The sequence below is a fragment of the Pseudochaenichthys georgianus genome, chromosome 16 (assembly GCF_902827115.2).
Source record: "Pseudochaenichthys georgianus chromosome 16, fPseGeo1.2, whole genome shotgun sequence".
NCBI classification, from domain to species: Eukaryota; Metazoa; Chordata; class Actinopteri; order Perciformes; family Channichthyidae; genus Pseudochaenichthys; species Pseudochaenichthys georgianus.
In genome coordinates, this window is record NC_047518.2 from 45,361,615 (window position 1) to 45,387,371 (window position 25,757).

The 25,757-nt window shown below is 40.5% G+C and overlaps 1 protein-coding gene across 1 annotated transcript; it reads right to left on the reverse strand.

Moving 5' to 3' along the window:
- Positions 1 to 3,143: 3,143 nt before the first annotated feature.
- Positions 3,144 to 19,150, reverse strand: LOC117460943 (zinc finger protein 85-like). The gene is made up of 3 exons (XM_034102582.2): positions 18,635 to 19,150; positions 17,785 to 17,850; positions 3,144 to 7,539 (listed from the first exon to the last, which is right to left on the reverse strand). Exons 2-3 carry the CDS (start codon positions 17,815 to 17,817, stop codon positions 6,421 to 6,423), a joined length of 1,152 nt encoding a protein of 383 aa, XP_033958473.2. The 5' UTR covers positions 17,818 to 17,850; positions 18,635 to 19,150; the 3' UTR covers positions 3,144 to 6,420.
- Positions 19,151 to 25,757: the final 6,607 nt, after the last annotated feature.

A 25,757-nucleotide genomic window follows, 5' to 3' on the forward strand; every position in this document is an offset into this window, starting at 1 on the left:
TGGTCTACAGTGAATGTATTCCTGACAGCCACAGGTGATAATAATCAAACGTTCCCATAGGATTCCATAGAAAATGCATGCGGGTCATTTTTGACCCACTTATTGAAGCTTGGGATAGTAATACAAAAACTACAATTTCTTAAAATGTACACAATTTAAATTAAAATGTTGAATAACAATCAACATCGGCACATCTGTTGTTTCCCCAACTCAGACTGCAAGGAATCTGGGTGTGATCCTAGATAACAACCTGTCCTTCACTGCAAACATAGCTGCTACAACCCGCTGCTGCAGATACACGCTTTACAACATCAGGAGGATACGTCCCCAACTGACCCAGAAAGCGACGCAGGTTCTGGTACAGGCTCTCGTCACCTCACGCCTAGACTACTGCAACTCCCTCCTGGCTGGTCTACCTGCATGTGCCATCCGACCTCTGCAGCTCATCCAGAATGCAGCGGCTCGTCTGGTCTTCAACCTTCCTAAATTCTCCCACACCACGCCGCTCCTCCGCTCCCTCCACTGGCTTCCGGTCACTGCTAGAATCCACTTCAAGACAATGGTACTTGCGTGCCATGCTGCGAATGGATCTGGCCCTTCCTACATCCAGGATATGGTTAAACCGTACACCCCAGCACGTGCACTCCGCTCTGCATCGGCCAAACAGGTCGCTGCACCCTCACTGCGAGGGGGACCCAAGTTCCCATCAGCAGAAACACGTGGGTTTGCTATCCTGGCTCCAAAATGGTGGAATGAGATCCCCATTGATATCAGGACAGCAGAAAGCTTACACACCTTCCGGCACAGACTGAAAACTCATCTCTTTCGACTCCACTTCGAGCGATATAATTACTAACAAAGCACTTATATACTAATAAAGGACTGGCTTATCTAAAGCCAGTTGAGTAGCACTTGAAATGTTTTTGCTCTATGAAACCTGATGTACTTGTATGATTCTGTTTTCTTCAAGCTTGTATTTTGTTGGTCGAACGCACTTATTGTAAGTCGCTTTGGATGAAACCGTCAGCTAAATGCAATGTAATGTAATGTAATGTAATGAATGGCATGATATCCAAAACATTTTTTTTGAGGAATAGCTGGAATATGAAATGATAAAAAAAAGTAATTACAAAGACACCTCACCTCACCGGGTCAAAAAAGACCCACTTATGCATCTAAGGGTTAAGGAAGCTTGCGAAACCCAAATCAATTATTCACATGGAAAAACAGTTACAAGCTGCCATCTAAAGTACAAATGTAAAAGGGTCATAGATAAAAAATGTTTTAAAAAAAACTTAAACTTACTTGAAGTATTCTGACCTGGATCTCTTTGTGCCGTCTATTTGTTCTTTCATTAGCTGGTGATTTGGCATACTCTCTCCTCTCCATGTTTCTTATAGTGACAGTCTTCAACCACAGCTACATAAAGCTCTTTGCAAATGTGTGAATGTATCCGTTTTTATAGCTTTTGTGGTGTGTGTGTGTGTGTGGAGCAACAGCGAGCCGATAAACAAAGAAGTGCTATCTTATAAAAGCATCCTCCCGTTTCTTGTAAGTTCTCTTGCGTTAGGTGAAACGCCCTGGAATTTTTTTTACCCTGACAAGCGCTAAACACTCATTTCACACACGGGACACAGGATGATAAGCATTACATCTGTTCAAAGTTAACATAAACATTATAAATCTTGCTTTTCCGTTCCTCTTTACTGCTGGTTCCTTTGTGTAATTATTCCCTTTCCATTGACCTTGTATCTTAATTTGTTGACGACAAAGAGACTCCCCCATTCACCTTTGTCATTGGACGATCACATATAGTGTTAGCTGTTGGCCATCAATCTTGCGTTTATTTGTAAATATCATGTAGCATGCATGACTTGCTTTCTGGCATTTTTAATCTGATAATATTGGACTGACTGCACTCCCTTGGGGAATACCATTTTCTATTTCAAAATAATTGGAAATATCTGCTCTAACCTTTACTCTAAATGTCCTGTCTGTTAAAAAGGCCCTACCCAATTGTACATTCTCCCTCCAATACCCATTCTACTCAATTTAATCAGTAACCCATCCCTCCACATAGAGTCATACACCTTTTCATCCGCTTAAACATGGACCAGACATCACCTAATGTTACTCCTCTGCCAATGGTAGAACACAATTCTCTCCATGTTCTCTTTTGTGTATATTTGATTGTCCTTCGAGCAGCTGCCCTTTTCTTTGATACTCTATAACATTAATTTGTGTCATGTTTTTCTTTAATTCTCTCAATGCATTATTTTGCTCTTTAATAGCCCTGCTGCATTCCTCATTCCACCATGGCACCACTTTCTTCCTACCCTTGGTTGTTGTTTTGGGTATACTGTTTTCTGCTGCATTTAGTATATGTTGCGTTATTTGGCTTGTAATGACCTCTGTGCTTCCCTCTGATGTTAGCAGGTGTACCGACTCCTCACACCATATCCTACATTTCCCCCAATCAGCTTTAGCAAAGCACCACCTGGTTATTACACCTCCTTCCTGTATATATACACATTATTATTCATTTTAGTAAGCACTGGATAATGGTCACTTCCTACAGTGGAGTTATTCAAAACAAACCATTCTCATGTATGAACCAAACAGTTTGACACTAATGTCAGATCCAGGCATGAGACTTTCCCCCTGTGAACATCTACTCTTGTGCCATGTCCATCATTAAGGCATACTAGTGTTCTTTCCTCCAGCATTTCTTCCACTATATTTCCGTTACTGTCTGTATGGTTGCTGCCCCATAGACTGTTGTGTGCATTGAAATCACCACACCAAACTTCCTTCCTATGTTTATTGCCTGCTATTTCTTTAAATATATCAGTGGTTAGATTTGGACATGGGTTGTATAAATTGATTATCCTAATGTTATCTTGTTTTCTAGGGTTGCATATTTCCACTATAATACAGTCTATATCATCAGGAGATTGCACCTCCCTATATGCCACACCATCTTTGAGAAATGACTGCACAACTTCAGGTCTGCGATGTGGACAGCACACCTCAAATACATCACTACACAACCTGTAGTATTTTAAAATAAGGGAATGACATTTTTATAATATGCTGCAAAACACAACAAGTATGCAGGGTTGCAAGTCAATTTCAAAGGCCATTTTATTTTTGGTAGTCTGATCATTTCAACAAGAGAATAGAATCAAACTGAAAACATCGTAAATATGTTCTAGATTCATGAAGCAGATTAATGAACAGTGAAACTCGCTCACGGACTTTAAGGTGAATACTTTAAGAAAAAGTTTTCCCACACTATTTGTAGGAGCCATTTTATGGGTGTTGTTGGTGTCTCAGTTTACCTTATTTATATGTATAGTGCAAGGCAAGTTTATTTATATAGCACCTTTCAGCACTAGGCAATTCAAGGTGCTTTACAAAAATGAAAGACATTCAGATAAAGACATTTAAAAACAGTAAAACATAAAAGAAACATTAAAAGAAAAACAAAAAATGAAAGACATTAAGAAAATGGCATTTCAAATCAGACATTAAAAGATAAAAGTTACAGTGCAGTCTAAGATATGAATAGTTAAATTATTTCAGTTCTTGATTTTTTATTTATTCACAGAACCTCCCTCCGAACATTTCCGTCCCGATTGTTAATTTAGACTGATTGTTTTCACCATTTTATGCTCGCATGACATCCACAATCGGACCGTCAGGAGGGTGTACTAGCCCCCTACTCTGCTTTGCGTTCCATAACAAAGTATTTAAGTGTTACCAAAACACTATTTTTCACCCGTCGGTGATGTGGTACTTGTTCCCCAGTACAAATCACCCAAAAACTGATCCTAAACCCTGGCTACGATGGATATCCCAAATATCCTACTTTCTAGCAGTCCCTCTCATAAATGTCATGGAGAAATTAATTACATTTAAATTTAAAAAAGAAAAAATACATGGATAAAAGTTACAGTGCAGTCTAAGATATGAATAGTTCAATTAAAAGCAGCGACAAAAAGAAAAGTCTTCAGCCTGGATTTAAAAGTAGTCAGAGTTGCAGCGGAATTGCAGGTTTCTGGGAGTTTGTTCCAGATATTTGGAGCATAATAACTGAATGCTGCTTTACCATGTTTAGTTCTGACTCTGGGGACAGAAAGCTGACCAGTCCCTGAAGACCTGAGAGATCTAGATGGTTCATAATTTAGCAGGAGGTCAGAAATGTATGTGACGACCCCTTAGAATGGGTCTAAACCATTCAGTGCTTTATAAACCAGCAGCAGTATTTTTGAAATCGAGTCTTTGACAAACAGGAAGCCAGTGTAAAGACTTCAGAACAGGAGTGATGTGATCCACTTTCTTAGTGTCATTGAGGACTCGAGCAGCGGCGTTCTGAATCAGCTGCAGCTTCCGAATAGATTTTTTTGTGAGACCTGTGAAGACACCATTGCAGTAGTCGAGTCTACTGAAGATAAAAGCATGGACAAGTTTTTCCAAATCCTGCTGTGACATTAGTCTTTTAATCCTAGATATATTCTTTAGGTGATAGTAGGCTGATTTAGTAACTGTTTTAATGTGACTGTTGAAACTCAGGTGAGAGTCCATGACTACACCTAGATTTCTGGCTTTATCTGTTGGTTTGAACATTGCAGACAGAAGCTCAGCGCTCACTTTTATACGTTCCGACTTTGCTCCAAAAACCATTACCTCACTTTTTGTCTTTGTTTAATTGGAGAAAGTACTGACACATCCAGTCATTGATTTGTTCAATGCATTTACTCAGTGTTTGAATTGGAGCATAGTCTTCTGGTGAAATTGTTACGTAGATTTGTGTGTCATCTGCATAGCTATGGTAACTTATTTTGTTGTTTTTCATTATCTGAGCCAGTGGTAGCATGTAGATGTTAAAGAGAAGAGGCCCCAAGATGGAGCCTTGAGGAACCCCACATGTCATATTTGTCAACTCAGATGTGTATGTACCTATAGAAACAAAGTTGTTTCTGTCCGTGTTTAAGTGAATGTCATTAAAGACCTTTACAAGAGCAGTCTCAGTGCTGTGGTTTGGACGAAAGCCTGACTGGAACACATCGAAACAGTTATTTAAATGCAAGAAATTACTCAACTGTTGAAAAACAACTTTTTCAATGATTTTATCTAGAAATCGGAGGTTTGATATGGGCCTGTAATTGTTCATTACTGAAGCATCTAGATTATTCTTTTTTAAGAGCGGTTTAATGACTGCAGTTTTCAGGGCCTGTGGAAAAATAACTGAGTGAAGAGATTTGTTTACTATATGAAGTAGATCTGAGGCCATGCAAGGCAAAACATCTTTGAAAAATCCTGTTGGAATAATATCAAGGCAGCAGGAGGAGTGTTTCAGAAGTTGTATAATGTCCTCTAGGTTTTTATCATTAATCTGATGGAATTGTGTCATGGTGCTTGAATTGTTATTAGGTGGACACAGAGACAACCCATTTGCTGTTCCTGATGTAGAGGCACTGACTGCTTGTCTGATTTTCTGAATTTTGTCAGTGAAAAAGGAGGCAAAATCAGTAGTAGTGCAACATTATTTTGAACACTTGGTGGCGGGGTTTAGCTGCACAGGGTGTATAAAAGGGGTCATAGGTGACAGGAGAGGAAGAGGACACAGGAGGAAGAGCATACCGATTCTACCAGACGGCCAGCCCAGACAGCCCCGGCAGATGCTCATACTACAACTATTGACACAGTGTACTTTAACCTTGGTATGTAAAGCAATAAAACATCATCCTAAAACTGCAGCAAAACATCGGAACTTCATATGTTTGTGTCTAAGTCAGGATCACTCTAAACCCTCCTGTGAAGTAATGGCAAAAAGATATAGGACACAGGAACATTTCCATTTCCATTAAATAGAATCGTACTCTATGAGTGAAACTGAACAATATAAGAAATATATCGCTTAATATATGGATTAAGGATCGTTTTCACTGGACAAACAATTGGATTACTTCACAACCGACACCATCATCCCGGATCAGCTGGACAACACGCCACAATCAGCTGGAGATTGTCACCACCTGTGCTCATCAAGATGGCGAAAGGAGATGCCGAGAACCAAGGCTGGGAAAGCGGCCGGGTATGTGCAGCACTAAAACTGGATTGTATATTGGATACATAAACTGTATTGGACAATGGCTTGGATTTAATGCTGCAATAATGTCAGCTGTTTGAATCAGCGCCCTGTCAGCAGACGGACAGCCAGCAAACGAAACTTAAAGGAACAGGGAACATTATGCCTGTCAATTCTGATGTTACGTCAACAGATGGCGCTGTTGGGATGGGATCAGTAATGGAAAAAAGGATCACCCAATGCATGGCCAATAAATGGGAGTTGTTTATTGTAAAATGTGAAAAAACTAAATAAGCTTAAATCAGGGCCCTACACTCTTAAAACCACTATGGTTTTTCTCCTGTGTGAACATGAAGATGTGATTTCAGAGCACCTGATTGAGTGAACATTTTCCCACACTCTTCACACCAGTACGGTTTTTCTCCAGTGTGAATACGGTGATGTGATTCTAGAGCACCTGATGTAGTGAAAGTTTTCCCACACTCTTCACAGCTGTGAGGTTTTTCTCCAGTATGAATACGGTGATGTGATTTGAGAGCACCTGATGTAGTGAAAGTTGTCCCACACTCTTCACACCAGTACGGTTTTTCTCCAGTGTGAATACGGTGATGTGATTTGAGAGCACCCGATGTAGTGAAAGTTGTCGCACACTCTTCACAGCTGTAAGGTTTTTCTCCAGTGTGAATACGTTGATGTAATTTGAGAGCACCTGATTGAGTGAAAGTTTTCCCACACTCTTCACAGCTGTAAGGTTTTTCTCCAGTATGAATAAATCGATGTGATTTGAGATTACCTGATGTAGTGAAGGTTGTCCCACACTCTTCACACCTGTAAGGTTTTTCTCCAGTATGAATACGTTGATGTAATTTGAGAGCACCTGATTGAGTGAAAGTTATCCCACACTCTTCACAGCTGTAAGGTTTTTCTCCAGTATGAATAAGTTGATGTAATTTGAGAGCACCTGATTGAGTGAAAGTTTTCCCACACTCTTCACAGCTGTAAGGTTTTTCTCCAGTATGAATAAGTTGATGTGATTTGAGATGACTTGATTGAGTGAAAGTTATCCCACACTCTTCACAGCTGTACGGTTTTTCTCCTGTGTGAAGCCGTTGATGTGATTTGAGAGCACCTGATTGAGCGAAAGCTTTCCCACACTCTTCACAGCTGTAAGGTTTTTCTCCAGTATGAATAAATCGATGTGATTTGAGATTACCTGATGTAGTGAAAGTTATCCCACACACTTCACACCTGTAAGGTTTTTCTCCAGTATGAATACGTTGATGTAATTTGAGAGCACCTGATTGAGTGAAAGCTTTCCCACACTGTTCACAGCTGTACGGTTTTTCTCCTGTGTGAATACGCAGGTGGATCTTTAAATCTCCAGATGTTGAAAAAGATTTGTCACATTGCTGACAGCCGTGAAGTCTCTTTCTTCCTTTCAGTTTCTAGAACAGACGGACAGAGAAAGAGAGAAAGTCAATCTAAAAAGCATAAATACACAAGTTAACACAATAAAAACTCACTTAATATAAACCTTGAGTTAACAAAATACTACTTATCAACTGTTTGTGTTTATTATATTTGTATTATATTTGATACAGTAATACAGCAATATTCTAACCAAAGTATATACCAGAGGTGGGGGACGCGAGTCACGTGACTTGACTCGCATAGCATATTTTTTGACTTGAGACTTGCTTGATTAACATTTATAAAAGACTCGACTTGACTTTGACTTGGTATTCATGACTTGAGACTTGACTTAGGCTTGAGACAGATGACTGGAAAGGACTTTACTTTTAAAAATAAAATATTTGCATTTGTATTGTACGAAGCCCCTAGAGGGCAATGAAAGAAAAAGAAAAGAGAGAAAATCTCGTTCGCAGGAGAAAGTAGGAAGTGGAGCGCACAGGAGACAGCCGTTTCATTGCAGACTGTTATGTTTATGTGGGGAAATACATACATTATTTTAGATATATTTCAAACTCGGAATTCATTTTAGGGACATTTCGGCCAAGGGTGTAGAGTTATTTGGTCAAGCACCGGATCGGCAAAACAGGAGAGTCTGTGAACCAGTCTGCCTTGACCTATGTATTCATGTCTGTGACTCACAGTATCTGCTGCCCACAGCTGTTTTATAGAAGAAGAACCCCCCTTCACTTCATGAAATCTCTGCAGCACCCGGAGGCAGTGTAACTCAGCAGAATCTGAGAAGAGCAGCACCAGCTACAAAGAGCTGTGCCTTCACCGTCATTAGAACAGCTAACGAGCGACCACAGGCTGCACCTGCACACACACACACACATTCTCGGCATGACGTTAAGACCCTTTTATCTGCCTAGAGAATTCGGGTGTATTTTACTGTTTGTTGTTTACGTGCCTCCCAGCGGCAGAGGCCACTGTGTTCACGAGCTGCAACTCAGCCACCCCGATGCACCGGCAATAGTGCTCGGGGACATGAAGCAATGTTGCCTGGAGACTGTTACCTGGGTTCCAGCAGTATGTTAGGGATCACAATTAGGGGTGTAACGGTATCCGTATTCGTCCCGTCACGGTTCGGACGTCACACGCAGTCACACGACGAATACGCCTTTTTTTTTTTTCGAGTGGGAAAAAAGTCTGTCACTCAGGGCAGTATCCACTACACTATATATAATCCAGGGGGCGGTATTGCGCCTAAAATCTGTTTGCCAGCCGCCCTTAAACAACAAATGAAGAACAAGAAGAAACACAACAACAAAATACAAGAAGAAGAAAAGTTAGTATGGCGATTTCAGATAACACACAGGAGCTAGAACCAACCTGCTTCTTTTAAATCAACTGTGTGGGAATATTTCGGGTTCCCTGTGGACTACAATAAATCGGACGAGGACGGTGTGTCGGCGTTGTTCGATAGCTGTGCGGTATGCTAATGGTAACACACGCCAAACATGCTAAATCATATCAGAAGGCATCACCCAGATTTGCCAATCACCGGAGCCCGGCAAAAGACAACAGCAGTTCAACAGCGGATCCCCACTGTTTTTAAGAAGCCAATAGACATGAGAGCCGAGAGACCAAAATAAATAACGGAAGCTTTTGGCATATGTTTTTCAACGACTATGCGCTCTTGAAACATGTTCTTATTATTTATGATGTAAGACATTCTTTTTAGTTTTACAGCTTGATAAAACCTTTTTGTTTGACATGAGCCATTATAGATACTAGAAAATGCATTTCTTGCAGAAAATGCGTGCGAATGCTGGAAACTGTGAACATTTATGGCTGAATTTAGCTGAAAATGCAGAAAAAGCTGAATATGTTATTAGCTGAATAGTAGCTGCTTTTAGCTAAAACAATGCAGAAAAAGCTTAATATTTAAAAGAAAAGGTTTAAAAAAAAGGTGTAAACAACTACGTGTATAGCCCCAATGTCCTGAAATAGCTGAATAATGTAATAGTTGAATGGTTTATAGCTGAAATTAGGCTGAAGGAGTTAGATATTAGTTGTAAGTAGTAGTGAATGAATGTGTACAAACACCTGTGTGTGGTGTAAACCCAGAGATCAAAGTTTAACATGATGACGACTTAAGACCATTTACCAAATGCAGAGAGAGAGAGAGCGAGATAAATTCAGTGTGTGTGGTAGATAGCTGTTCAGTGTGTGTGGTAGAGAGAGAGAGAGAGTGTGTGTGTCTGTGTGTGAGAGAGAGAGTGTGTCTGTGTGTGAGAGAGAGTGTGTGTGTGTGTGTGTGTGTGTGTGTGTGTGTATGTGTGTATGTGTGAGAGTGAGATATAGTGTGTGAGAGAGAGTGTGTGTGTCTGTGTGTGAGAGAGAGAGAGGGAGAGAGAGTGTGTGTCTGTGTCTGTGTGAAAGAGAGTGTGTGTCTGTGTGTGAGAGAGAGTGCGTGTGTCTGTGTGTGAGAGAGAGAGAGTGTGTTAGTATATGTGTGTGTGTGTGTATGTGTGTGAGAGAGAGTGCGTGTGTCTGTGTGTGAGAGAGAGTGTGTCTGTGTCCGTGTGAAAGAGAGAGTGTGTGTCTGTGTGTGTATGTGTGTGAGAGAGAGTGCGTGTGTCTGTGTGTGTGTGAGAGAGAGAGAGAGAGAGAGTCTGTGTCTGTGTGAAAGAGAGAGTGTGTGTCTGTGTGTGAGAGAGATAGAGAGAGAGTGTGTCTGTGTATGTGTGTGAGAGAGATAGAGAGATAGAATGTGTGTCTGTGTTTGAGAGAGAGAGAGAGAGAGAGAGAGAGAGAGAGAGAGAGAGAGAGAGAAAGGGAGAGAGAGAGAGGGTGCATGTATGTGAGAGAGAGTCTTTAAAAAGCTGAATATTTTAAAAAGTATAACATATTTTGAAAAAGTTGAAAGTTTCCCATCATGAGTTGAAAAGGCTGAATGGTTTGATATTTGAATGGTTCCTGCAGCTGCAATTAGGCTGAAGGAGTTACATAAAGATATTAAATGTAAGTAGTAGTGATTGAATGTTTACAAACACCTGTGTGTGTAAACCCAGAGATCAAAGGGTTCCATGGTGTCTGCTCTGATTGGATGATGTCACTCACGTGTGTGTGTGTGTGTGTGTGTGTGGCTCCAATCTGCCAACACCAACACCATGACAACCATCTGCAGCACTGAGTCCCATAAGAATGCATTGAGGAGTATATCTGACAATTTTGCCACCTGTTCAAAAACTATGGCTCCTATAAAAAAAAATGACCAGACCGTGAGCATCAGGGAACCCCAATGAACTGAAATATGTTGTTTATTTTGGTGTAAAATGTGGAGATGGGAGCAGTTTGTCTAAAGTGTACTTCTCCCTGCTGGGAAGAAAGTTCCGGAACAATTTAACATGGCAATCAATTGGGAGCTAGCTGGACTTTTTCTCTCTTCATGCCCTCAAGAGGCATTTTGTTTAATATCTTTTCTTAATCTTTTCTTATTTTCCAAGCTAGGAGAGGTTTTCCTACGTTTTCCATAAAAAAATATGTCTGAGGAGTGTAGGGTTTGGGAATTATGGCAAGTTTAAAACATTTTTGGGGGAGAATTTCAGGCACCGCTGCACTCTGTTTTGAGATCAAAGCACTCTAGAGTTAATGAGCTGCTCCATCCACTGTAATGTTAAAATCTGAAAAGGCCTCTCTTCCAAGCTCCAAACTAAATTCAATATCTCAAAAAGTGAAAAGATATCAAATATATTTTATACAAGTTTTATAGCTGAATGTATTGTGATCATTTGAAAGTTGGAATGAAGTGTCTGGCTGAAATTATGTGGAAGGAGATGCATTTGGCGCAAAGTGTAGGAAAGTGGATTTGAAGGCATCTCCCATTGACTTCAATGTTACAAAAATAGTTTAAAAAGCTGAATATTTCAAAAAGTATAAAATATTTTGAAAAAGTTGAAGGTTTCCCATCGATTCCTGAACAGGCTGAATAGTTTAATATTTGAATGGTTTCTGTAGCTGAAAGTAAGCTGAAGTTATGGAGAGCTAAAGTATTGGCTGATTTGAAGGCTCTTCCCATTGACTTCAATGTTAAAAAAAGAGTTTAAAAAGCTGAATATTTCAAAAAGTATAAAATATTTTGAAAAAGTTGAAGGTTTCCCATCGATTCCTGAACAGGCTGAATAGTTTAATATTTGAATGGTTTCTGTAGCTGAAAATAAGCTGAAGTTATGGAGAGCCAAAGTATTGGCTGAAATAATAATAAGAGGAAGAATAAAGTTTTTTTGAAGCACTATAGTGGAATGCTGTATACAGCATTCACACTAAATATGGCCATCTGAGTGTGTGTGGTACTGTTTGTGGTTTGTTTTTAACCGTTTAATACAGTTAATTATTCAAAATGTCAGAGTTCATTATTTTTAAACTGAAACTTACTGTTCAAACATAAATAACAACAAACCTGGAATTATGCATTTGGGACAATGTTGTGAATATGATACCAGTGTATAAGACCAAACTCAAGGGAAGTCAACCAGAAAAGAAAGTAATAAGGACATGGACAAATGAAAGTAGGGAACAGTTGAAAGCCTGTTTTGATTGGACAGATTGGGACATTTTTCAGGAAGGTTCACTAGATGAAATAACTACTGTTACCAAAGACTATATTAACTTCTGTGTCCCGCTAAAGAAATACAAATCTATCGAATAAATCCTATGTGACTAAGGACATTAAAAAAAGTTATAAAATAGCTTTCAAAAACAAAGACTATGGAGCACTTAGACAGAGAAAGAACTGAAAGTCAAATTGAGAGAATCAAAATTGGCACACAGAGAGCTTTTGGGAAATGCTTTTAAAGCCAAAGACCCCAAAAAAGTGCGGGACACCATGAGAACCATGACAGGAATGACTTCTTCAGCTAAACCTATTGTGACGGACAAGACATACTTGATCCATACCAATTTGCCTATACGCAAGGGGATGGCACTGTTGCTACTCTGGTTCATGTCATTACTAAACATTTAGATACACTTCACACCTATGCAAGAGCCCTCTTCCTAGACTTCTCAGCAGCATTCAACACAATACAAGCAGACATCTTGGTGTCAAAAATGGCCAAAATGGAAGTAAATCCATACCTGATTTACTGGTATGCCGCTTTCCTCACCAGCAGAGAGCAACTTGTGAAGGTTAACAAAACCCTGTCATCTGCCATCACAACCAATGTAGGGGCCCCCCAGGGCTGCAGGAGTTCAGCTGTGCTCTTTACTAGCTTATTTTAGCTTTTTTTGATGACTTTACTGAACTGCTGTCTATAGTGTGTTTTGACTTTGACCGTCTAGTCATTGTTGGTGATTTTAACATCCATGTTGACAACCCCCAGGACAGAGGGGCTAAAGAACTGTTTTGGTTTCTTGATAACTATGGACTGACTCAGCATGTGACGGAGCCCACGCACAATAAGGGGCACACTCTGGACTTAATTATCTCAAAGGGTCTGAATATCTCTGAGGTTGTGGCAACCCAGCAGCTAACAGCAAACAGCAGCTTTGTCAGTCTATATGACGAGATCTTGGAGGGGAATGTGGTGGAGTCGAGGCCTGTGAGTACGTCAGCAGTCGTCACTCAGGTGGAGGCCTACCTGGCTGAACAAACCATCCCAAGGTCAGAGAATCCTCTACACTACTGGCGGGCACATGCTACACAGCGACCCGCACTGGCTGATACAGCCATGAAGTTTCTTTGTGCACCTTGTACATCGGTGGACAGTGAGAGACTGTTTAGTGCAGTGTCAAATGTCCTTGATGAAAAAAGGAACCGGTTGACAGCCGATAAGGTGCAGGTGTTGGTTTTCATTACAAAAAACCTGCACTACACTTTGAAGAAGTCAGTGCAGTAGATTAAGATGGAGGAAATAAGGAGCTCTATTACACTGTAAACATGTTTATGTTTAAGTTTAGTGATTAGATGTCTCTGAGATCCCTTAATTACCCACACTGTGAAAAATAATAAGTTCAGTTTACTTGAAAAAAGGGTGGAAACCAAAACTTTGTGTATGTTATGTTTACTTTATGTGTACAATTAATGCAAATATTTTTAAGTTATGGTTACTTACTTCCAAGAAGTAAAGTTTAGTGAAGCTTACTTGTATTTACTGCTGTTAAATGAGTAACCTTTTGAGTTGTAAAGGGTACTTTATGTTGGATAGGAAAGTTGTTTTTTTATTATTATTGCAAAATAAATGCTCTTGAGAATAACAGCTATTGAGCACAGCTTGGGTGCCTGTCTATTTCTTAATGTATACGAAATGAAATGCTGTTTGCCAACACAAAATGTGATATCGGAAATCGGTATCGGGAAATATCGGGATCGGAACCTATATGAAAATATCGGAATCGGATCGGAAGCTAAAAAACGAGATCGGGACATCCCTAATTCATATTGTATATTTCAAAACAGGTTGTGATCTTTCATTTGGGGATAACAGTGTAGGGGTCGACCGATAATCGCCCCCTCCCGCATTTGACCGATTATCAGAATCGGCCTTTTTTAAAAATCAAATTGCCGATAAAACTTTGGCTCTGATGCGGCCGTTTCTCTGGCTGCAGTCACCACTCTTGCGACTTTCACACCAGTGCTTTTCCCGTTCTAGCTCCGTGCTAGAGCTTTTCTGTTTCAGCTCCGGTCTCCCTTTTCTGCTCCCGCTTTGTTCACACCACCCAGAGCCCGACTGGTGCTGCCGCTGCTGCGTCATGACGTCACCGTTTACATCGCTGATTTGCTCCCCAACGGCGTTAAGGCGCTCAAAACAACAACAATGGGGGACTGCGTCGGGTCGATGATCGTGTTGCTTTTAATCACACGAAGCCAGATTAAATTAAATAACGACTTCTCCAACCTTATGCTTTTTTCCAGAGTGCCGTGGTTCATTGTTTATTAATGTCTTTCTGCTGCATTTACCGACCGCTGCAGTGATGGCTGCTCTTGCACGGGAGTTTCTTCTGCCGTTAGCTCCCGGTTAGCTCACACTGCAGCGGCCGCTCTAAAGTATTCACTGTCCGACTGTCACACAAGCAGCTGATACATATCCCCAGTTCCCCTTAAGTGAATGTGTGTCAGTCTGAATTGACGCTGTTTGGCATCACAACGTTGTTATGAAAGTTTCTCTGGTATAAAATGGGTGATGTTAGCATAGCAACCGAAGCTAAACTGACTACTTGCTATTGCTATCCTATTGTGGCATAAACCGTTTTCTCCAGGCACATTTTACCGGCCTATTTTTATTATGATTCTACTTGTGATAGTCGGACACGACAACCTGTGCAGCCCATGTATTGATTCCATCCGATAGCTGCTATTATCAGTGGCGTTTTCTCCCGGAGGCCAAGGGAAGCCAGGCTTCCCCTGTTTTTTCGGATTGTAGTTATAATTTAAATAAATAAATAAAAACACTTTGTTTTGTTTCGATAATTCTCCTTTGATGTGTGTTGCTGCCGGCCCGTCTCTCCCCCATTCTCATTGAGTATTTTACAAAGAGTGAAACAAACAGCGCCCCTCTAGATGTTATGGTGAAACAGTAGATTGCACTCACTGTTGCGAGAGGAGGCCAGCCGAATCTGGCTTCCCTTGGTAAAAACAAATGGAGGGATTGACCAATCAGATGAGGCTCACGTGATGCCCCTGCCAACCTGTGATTGGTCAGGGCCATGCCAAGGGAAGCCCGAGGCGGCTGGCTTCCCTTGCCTAACAATCCAATCAAATCAACTTAGTGTTGCAGTGACGCGTCCTAAAATCCGGAAGTAAGCTGCGCATGTTTCCCTCCATAGGATTTAGGAAAATAGCTCGAAATAAGGTCAGTGGAAAACGAACCTGTTAGATAAATGCAAGTTGTGTTCAGTCGGATAATATCCACATGTCTACCCTACTTTTATAATTTTCGAATCATACATCTAATCGATAGAAGATAGATAGCGTCACTGCATCACTCTCACAGCCGTTAGAAAGTAGCAAGCAACTGAAGCAAGTGCAATTATGGAGGGTGGAGATGAGAGGCCAATGCCCAAACTGGAGCTGTGTACAGCGAGGAAAAAAGGAGCGAATCGGACGTAAAACGTTAAAGCTCTCCTGATTTAGTTAGTGAATGAATGCTTATAGAGTTTCGGCTGGAGTGCGTGCGGACCTGTCGGTTAGATAACAGGCGTGTGTAAGTCCTGCATCTGATACAAATGTGTGTAAAATGATACCGGGTGCTGTAATCACTCATCCGGTTACGTTATCACATTGACCACCACACCCCCGACCCAAAAGAAAGGACGTATTATTGGCTTTCTCTAATTTTTTCCCCACGCCACGCTACTGGCTATAATACAAAACAAAACGTCTGCGTCTCTCCACAATGATCAATAACAGTGAACGGATGGTCAAAGTAAGGTACAAATGAACAGAATCACAAGAAGCCTGGTTGCCTGACTTTATAAAGTATGTTTATAAGCACTACTGCTTGTAGGCAGGCATGACGAGACTCTTCAGTCGACCCATGTTCAGGGGAGGTGGGTTTAGTTTCCTGCACCCCTCGACGTAAGCGATGCCGCCTCTTAGCTCCGAAGCTCTTGCCTCTAGACCGACAATTTTTTGGAGCTGGAAGTGAACTGGAATCTGGAGCTAAGAGGCGGCGCCTCTGCGGTGTGAACAGGAGAAACCGGTACTTTTCAGGCGTTGGTGTGAAAGGGGCATCTGTGTCCAGGAGCAATGTCCCGCCCACAGCGCTATCTGATAGGCTATTACTGAAGTGTCAATCAACACTGAAGATTTTCGGGGCGGGAGCCAGCCAGAGAGGCGGGACCTTCTCAAATTACAGGCAGGTGCGAAAGAACGCAGACACAGACTGAAGCAAGCAGCAGTGCTGAGCGGCAGAGCCATACATGTGTTTCGAAGGTAAGTCTGTTGAAAGCCGAAATTCAATAAACATCCCAATCCCCTCAGCTGAAGTGTCTCGCAGCGGAGTAACTGTGGTGCGGAGGGGGGGGGGGGCTGCGAGTGGAGCCTTGCAGTTTTTAAGTTTGATAAGAAGCTCATTAGCTAGCCAACATGTATCCAGCAAATGTTTAGCAAAATATTAGAAGTGAGGCTACTAGACTGACGGTCTACTATAATAGCCTCACTTTTAATAGTTTGCAAAACATTAGCTAGCACTAGTGTTTTGCAGTTGCTAGCAGCTTATTGGGATGTTATGCTAGATAGACAGGCATTGTTTTGATATAATGAATTAAGCATTATTGTTAGTTAAGCATGTTAACAATAATAAAACTGTGGGTTTTCTCCTGAAGTTTTTCCTTGTACGATGTGAGGGTCTAAGGACAGAGGGTGTCGTATTGCCATACTGATATTCTGTACAAACTGTGAAGACCACCGAGACAAATGTAACATTTGTGATATTGGGCTATATAAATAAACATCGATTGATGTCAGCCTGCAGCCCCACTTTGAACTCTCTGTCTCTCTCTAACTCATTGCAGATGGCTGCACTAAAGAAAAGGGCACAGAGAGGAAACCAGTTGTAAGATGTTTTAAAAGTTCATTAAACATAATATATGCTTAAATGCATTTCAAAGAAGTTGTGTTGGAGTTTGTTATTCCACCTTTTGACACCAAGATTATCTGATTTTACTGCAAATGTATATCGGTTCCAAATATCGGTTATCGGTCTCCTTGATTACTAATAATCGGTATCGGCCTTGAAAAAGCCATATCGGTCGATCCCTATAACAGTGTTAGGCATTTGTGAGGTGCAACAACATGAACCTTTCTGTTGGTCGCTTGTTAGCAGACCCTCCACGCGATAGCAGAGCGAACAGGTACAGCAAGCGAGGGATCATTGTCCACTAGTAAATCGATCGCAGATGGCGTCGTGCTCGCGGACGGATATAAACAAAATAATAATGAATGGGTCGCAAAATATACTATGGTATGGTATATATATATATATGGTCGCAGTTCACACGCGTGCTCCAGCACCCCCAAGGCAGAACACTTTCCGTCACAGAAACACGTTTTGCTGGAGGAGAAAAGAATCCCACCAGACTGCTTTGCCCCTCCAACAGAGGGATGTCCTCGTCCTTTTTCCTTTTCATCATTTCAAGCGATAAAAACTCTTTTGGATGCCCTTGGCTCGAGTTCAGGGCGTTCCGAGCTGAATAAGGGCATCAAATGAAGGCAAGACGCCCGCCTGGCGGAAACGCTGGAATTAGGAATATATTGTGATGAAGTGCACACTGACCTGAGCTCCAGGGGTCTCTTTGTTCTCGTCCATGCTGCTCTCAGTGCTCCTTCTCCGGCTGGGTCTCTGAAATAAATCAACAAAACTAGAGCTGACACAAAACAAGACAACTCAATACAACCGACAGACACAACAAAACGAATCCACAGCTACTTCGTAGGTTCATAGCAGAGGTGAGAAGTAACTAAGTACATGTACTCAAGTACTGTACTTCAGTACTATAGTATTTAGAGGTACTTTTACTTTACTTGAGTATTTCCATGTAATGCTACTTTGTCTGCGACAATAGGAGACAGTAATAAAGCTGCTTCACTGAAGAGGAGAAACCCACAGCTCCAGGACTCAGTCAGTCAGGAGGAGACTAGAAACAACAAGTCAATCAACTGAGGATTCATCCTGTAACATAAAGGAGTTACCTAACAGAAACCAGTATGCTAACGGTAATAAAGAGTTACCGTACTAAAACAATATGCTGAAGGTAGAAAGGGAGCGTTTACTCAAACTAAACGATATAATAATGTTAGAGAAAGTAATTATTAAGGTATTTCCTCCACCTGAAGGAGAATAAAACACACACACACACACACACACACACACACACCTGGGGCTGCGTTCATAAAGCTAGCAGATAGCTTTTAGACTGTAGCTGTTAGCCGATGGCTTTTAGTCTTTATTTAAAGATAATTTGAGACTATTTTTGGCGCACATTTTAAAGTTTTTTTGTGAGTTTCTTTCTTTCAAGATTGCAGCTGTTAGTGTTAAATAAGATAACTTCTGATTCGTGATTAACCGTAAGCTAAGAGGTGTAAATACACTTAATGAAACCTCTGCAGATGTTTAATCCACTCACCTCTTCTTCTTCTTCTTCTTCTTCTTCTTCTTCTTGGCGGATTGCAAATAACTTTAAAGGTGCATCCAGCCACCTACTGGACCCTCACTTACTATTGCGGTAAGCGTGTTGTGAGTTCCGGGCTATCCTGTTGTGTATGCTCTGCTGCTGATATCTTATATTATCTTAAACTAAATCGATCGTTTTAAAAATGCTTGATCACGGCAGCTACCTGACGTTGTAATCACACGTTATTACAGCTTAAGCACTCACAACTCTCCTTCTCGTAGCGACTTTAACTCCACAGTTGCTTACACTCCTTTCGGGTTTGCTAACGATAGCTACTTTAGCTTGATAGCTAGCTATGGCTCCTTCCCCACCCTCGGGTGCTATTTCCTGCTCTCTGTCTTATGTTTGGTCACCTCCCTTCCTCCTTTGCTGGTACCGATAGGCCTACATGTGTTAAATGTAGTACAGTTGCTAGGTTGGAGCATGGATGTATAATAAGAACGGTTGGAGACAGGAATCATAGCCATAGTACGCGTACTAATGACGTCACGTATTGGCTGTACGGCAAGCCAAGAGGACAATTTACACGGCCAAATTCCGGAAAGACTATTAAAAAATAACAATCGACAGTGAATATAATGGAACTGTGTCCGGAAAGTGAAGTGTTAATTAAGTAATGTTATTGAAGAACTGAAATGTATACAATTGAAAGTTAATATGTAGCATATCCCTCCGAAATATGGTCGTAGACTTTACTGATGATTTAGAATTTATTGAAACTCCAGACTCAACGTAAGAGCTTGTGCCTCTTCGGGGGGTGCTAACATTTAAACATAAACTGTATTCTTTACTTTCTCCGTCTTCACACACGTTCAGAGGATCAACGTGTGTACTGTCTGCGGGAGTTTACGCTGTTGATAGGTAGTTGTTGTTGCTATGTCTCTTGTTTTTGTTATGTGCTCGCGGTTTACTGTAAATTCTCAGATACAACTGGTTGTACTTCATGGTCAGATAAACAAAGATGCCACACACTGCCAAGTGGATCATTTAAGTCACAACTTCCTCGTTTGATTAGATAATGTGTGTACTTTGCATTCTCAGAAATATGATATCGCTGCTGAAAAGGCACAACAACAAAAAAATAGAGAAGCGATCAAAATGTGATGGACCTATGTGCACATTGATTGTCATGGATGAATATAATTATATGAAAACTGATTGACCTTAATGTATAGGCTGATTTAAGATGATGTTTATGCCAACTAACTGACTTGGTCACTATGCATACCACATGACAATATCTATAAAGGAAACAGTTGAAACAGCATTGAAGATGCCCTTTGCAACTTGAAGGATTCAGCTTTGCTTTGGTATACATTCATGGAGAAATATGTGTTTCAGGGTATGCACACAGTTTAATTTAAATGCATATTATCCGATTATTAGATTAGATTCCATGTAACTTGTTAGACGTTTTATCCAAAGCGAATTACATACATTCAGTAGGCTACTGTGGACAATCCCCACAGGAGCACTTTGGGGTGAAGCGTCTTTTCCAGGGACACAACAACATGCTGGCTGCAGTGGGATTGAACCTGATTTGAAGATCAACGCACTGAGCCACAACCTCCAGATGTTGTTCACTGAAGGTTTTTATTAATTTAGTCAAATGTTATTCAAAGATCAGTTATTTTCATTCTGTTACACATAATTTCCCAACATAATGTAGTTGTAGTTAATTAATTCTAATAAAACAAATATAAAAGCATTTAAACGTTTTTAATTTTCCACACTGATTACTGACATGACTCAGTGAAACTGGTTGATCTTAATTAATTGTTACATGATTATAATGTCCCCATTAGGGTCTGACTTGATTGCTTGATTGATAAAAAAGCAGAATGGAAAGACATTATCCTGTGTTTGTTCATGTTGATTGGCAAGTCACATTACTTTTTGTGTTGGAGTGCCTCAGGTTTACAAAGCTCAAACTCCCAGCCATCTGCAGCGAGCAACACACGTCTGTACAAGAGCTACAGCTGTATCAAAGGTCATTGATACACGTGTAACCTATTCAGACCTAATCCAGCCTGGAGCCGTACACCTCCACCTCACCGAGTGCCAGGTACCCGGTTCTTCCAGGAATGACGATGTTGACGTAGCGACCGTCCATCCCGTTACACTGGAATGTTTCCGTAAAACCTCCAGGCATGCTTGAGATCACAGCACACCTAGCGGAAGAAGAAAAATAGTTAAAGACAATTTAAATACATGGATTCTCTAAAGACACACATCATTTCAAGTTACTGCACAGTGGTTACAAATATAATGATATCCATTATAACAAGAGCTACAGTAGTAATGAAGTGAATGGACTGTACCTCGGATTGTTGTTGCAATCGTTATCAAGAGAATCTCCAATTTTTATCTCTGCTCCATTAATATACAAAGGGTTATTTTTGTAGTTAGTTATCTTAACAGAAAATATGTTGTGGGTTTTGCCCAGGTCCAGTCGCCACCATGGGTTCAATTCGTGGTTTGTGTGGGTACAAGAAGCCTTTTCCCAGTAGCTGGCACGATTTCCATCAATGGCATTTTATAAGCACTGTACGTTTGATGTTGTGATGACTGTGAGGCTTTTCCTTGGAGTGCCAGGTTCTCTCCTGCAAACACAACACATTTGCAAATAGCTCTGATGCTCATTTTCTTTAATTCTCTCTGTAGAAATAAAGCATATTTTGTATATCCTAAAACAACAATTCTGTCTATTTGCAAAAGTATACCCTTTCCAGTGGAAAGAAGAACATGCAGGAAAGGGTCATGGAAAGTTGTTGATGCATGTTGTTAATTGGATCATGATAAATGGTGCAGCAGTAGAAATACATGTGTTTATATAGTATGTCGGTGTCCAGTATATATGACAGATTTGCACAATGTCACCTCTGTTTCCTCCAATTATTTATCAAATGATATTGCCCATGAATAATTTTCAAGATGCTAAAATAACCTAGCTGTTGCTTCTCACTAAGTTAGATGTCAGAGTTAAGAAACATTTGGATCAAATACAGTATACAGTAGATGTGCCAAATGTGGTTCAAACTATGGTTTGACTGCAGCTGTATAGAAAATTAGCATTCTCTGTGAATGAGATCGTTAAAATAAAAAAATGTAAATGTACAAACCTGCATTAAACTTGTTTTGTCAGCGATGAGGGCAGCCAACACAAATTCGTTATACAACACATGACACATCATACCCTTCAAGTTGAGAAACTTGTTTGCAATCAGTTGCTAATTTAAACATGCAGCAGTTACAGAGCCACATGAGGATTCTTTCAGAGCTGGTTGTGTCAATCTGATGAAGGCGAGTAAAATATTCACTTTTGAGTTCACCTCTGTTTTTGGTTTCTACCAACTGCTAAGATAAATATCTGTCTTTGGTGTTGCACTGTGTCACCAGTGAGTTTATATTCGTCTATATCTGACGTTTGCAGGAGGTAGTGGGTTTATAAATTGTTTTTATTGTATGGATAATGATTATTGTCACGTTGTGCCTGAAAAGGTTTCTTAAAGGGGCCCATTTATACTTTTTGGCAGGGATGGGAGAAGTACTCATGTCTTGAACTTGAGTAAAAGTAGAAGTACCAGAGTGTAGGAATACTCTGTTACAGTAAAAGTCCTGCATTCAAAATGTTCCTCAAGTGAAAGTAGAAAAGTATTATCACCAAAATATAGCGAAAGTAGCGACAGTAAAAGTAGTCGTTGTGCAGATCGGTCCATTTCAGAATAATATATATGATGTGTTTTATAAAGATTGATCATGAAAGTGTTCTCAAAGCTGGTGAAGGTGCAGCTAGTCTGAAGTACTTTGTAGACTGCAGGGTAGCTGGTGAAGGTGCAGCTAGTCTGAAGTACTTTGTAGACTGCAGGGTAGCTGGTGGAGGTGCAGCTAGTCTGAAGTACTTTGTAGACTGCAGGGTAGCTGGTGGAGGTGCAGCTAGTCTGAAGTACTTTGTAGACTGCAGGGTAGCTGGTGAATTTACTCCAGGTGGAACTAAAGTTTGATTTAACACTTGGTTATATTTCACATCATTCATCCACATCTGAGAAGTAACTAAAGGTATTAAATACATGGAGTGGATTGAAAGTACACCATGTACCTCTGAACTGTAGAGAAGTAGAAGTATAGTAACAAATTGAAATACTCAAATAAAGTACACGTACCTCTGAATTAAACCTAAGTACAATACAATGATAATATTCACATAGGTGGAAGTGAGTGAGAAAAAAGTAATGGTGCAAAATCTATTTAACTGCAAATGATGAATTTGAGTGACTTATTGTTACGTTCCCTATTAGGCTAGGGGAACCAAAGGGAAGAAACACAACCAGATTGGTATTGGTATAATTATAAGTGATTTATTTTAAGTAGCAGCAGTAAACAAAATGGCAGGCGTGCAGCCTGAACAAACAAAAGGGCCAAAATGGCACAGGTTGACAAATAACCAAACAAAGGGAGGACTCTTAAAAAGGAGTCTGTGTACATACAAAGAAATAACAATAATATGTTGCTGTCTTAAAACTAATGACATGGAGTTCACATTTGAAGCTTTCATGCCACACTATCAATGCTTTATTTTTTCCAGTTATCTATACCAAGTGAAACGTCCAAAAAAATCACTCAAATCCAAAATATAGCATGATATACACCAGCGGATACTACACAAAGCACTACATCAGATACTTTTCTAGAGAACTACAGGCGCATGTTATGATCCCAAATTAGAAGACATTTCACATTAAACTCTTAATTAAAACTCAACATCTACTAGTTCACAATTACCTAAAAATGCAACTTAACAAATAAATTAGACAATTTCTTTCTGCAATAAATGTTTTAGATGTGATGATTTTCTTCATGGTAAAATAGCATATTGCAAGGTTAGCATTCATTAAGGCATGTATAATCAACAATCACAAATAAATTATCTTAATATCTTACCTGCACTGAAACTGTAGGAGAAAGCCGCCTTTCACATCTTTTGTGCTGAACTTTTAGAGGTTCAAGTCTTCTCTGAAATCGCTCCATGCTCCTGCCGCGCTCAGCCATGTTGCAGGTTAGCTGCAGACCCTCCGGAAATGACCTTCCGTGGTCATGACACATGTGTTGGATGGGGCAGGGCAGTTAGCTCTGCTGTAGCAGCCACACAGCAGCATGCACTTTGCAGGTGCAGAGGGGAGAGCAGCCCCTCCCCTTGATGGGTCATCAAAAAGCCCGGGAAAGTCTCCAACTTTCAAAATAAGCAACGAAATGAAGAAAAGCAGGTTATTTATATTTGGATTGTTTTGTTAGTTTCTTAAAAATGTATCAATAAGCTTTATTTATTCAACCCTTAGATGCCCGAGTGACTGGACCCTACACTCTTCCATAAGTGGGTCAAAAAGGACCCGTATTAGAATAATATGTGTTTTTATGCCATTTTTGTCATTTTGGTTAAAAAAATCACTTGTATAATATTCAATATTATATTTTGGTTCACACTAGAAATATTTTATATTTAATCTTTCACTATTTAGAATTTTAGAATTTTTTTTTACATTTTGAAAAAAGTTTCTCTTACCTGCCCTGCAGCTGAACGACCTATCCTACCTTTATTTGCTCCCACCTTGACTACTGTAACTCAATTCTCTACGGCATCCGCTCCCCGTCCCTCGATAGACTCCGAATTGTAAAAAAATGTAGCCGCCCGACTCCTCACACACACCAGATCATGGCACCACATCACACCAGTCCTCAAAGACCTTCATTGGCTTCCCGTCTCCCAACGCGTCACTTACAAAATACTGGCCCTCAACTATAGCCCTCCACCATCTGACCCCCCACCCCTATCTCACTGGTCTTCTCACCCCCTACCAACCCCCGCCGTCCCTCAGATCCACCTCAACTGGTCTCTTGTCCCCCCCAAGTCCCGGCAGCATTGGTGGGGACAGAGTCTTTTCAGTGGCAGCTCCCACGATCTGGAATTTCCTCCCCCAAAATCTCCGCTATTCTAAGACCCTTACAGTATTCCAGTCCCTTTTCAAAACTCATCTCTACTACTCTGTTGAGGTCTCCATATTAGTTTGAATACTTTAAATGAAAGGTATTTATAATTAAATATAAACAAATATATTCTTGTATAACCCTCAATGAAAATGCATTATATTTTATGTTGTTCTATAATCACAGTATATACCACACAAAGTTGTTTGTTAAGTTGAATTTAAAAACCTATTATAGTTTATGAGTGTCACTGATAAGAGAGGGGAGACAGTTTCTTCCCTCACAGCGGTGATTAATAGCCTAGGAACTTGCATGTGTATAAAAGAGTGAACTGAAACCTGAAACATGGCGGATGAGGTTAGACCGCAGTTCAATGACTCAGAACCAGCCACAGGATGGGAGGGATACACAGAAGCCAGATCCGGCCCTTCTGACCCCCCTGATAGTATTAGCCCAGACCCACGGGCTTAACGCGATCTAAATACGTACCTGTTAGACTACCCTTTAGACAGAGAGCAACAAGCAGGTGGTATAATGTCTGAGACCCTACCTCCACCCTACGGAGATGATAGCTCACAAACCTTTTTTTGAGGAATAGCTGGAATATGAAATGATAAAAAAATGTAAATTACAAAGACACCTCACCTCACCGGGTCAAAAAAGACCCACTTATGCATCTAAGGGTTAAGGAAGCTTGCGAAACCCAAATAAATGATTCACATGGAAAAACAGTTACGAGCTGCCATCTAAAGTACAAATGTAAAAGGATCAGAGATAAAAAATAAATAAAAAACTTAAACTTACTTGAAGTATTCTGACCTGGATCTCGTTGTGCCGTCTATTTGTTCTTTCATTAGCTGGTGATTTGGCATACTCTCTCATCTCCATGTTTCTTATAGTGACAGTCTTCAACCACAGCTACATAAAGCTCTTTGTAAATGTGTGAATGTATCCGTTTTTATAGCTTTTGTGGTGTCTGTGTGTGTGTGTGTGTGTGTGTGTGTGTGTGTGTGTGTGTGTGTGTGTGTGTGTGTGTGTGTGTGTGTGTGTGTGTGTGTGTGTGTGTGTGTGTGTGTGTGTGTGTGTGTGTGTG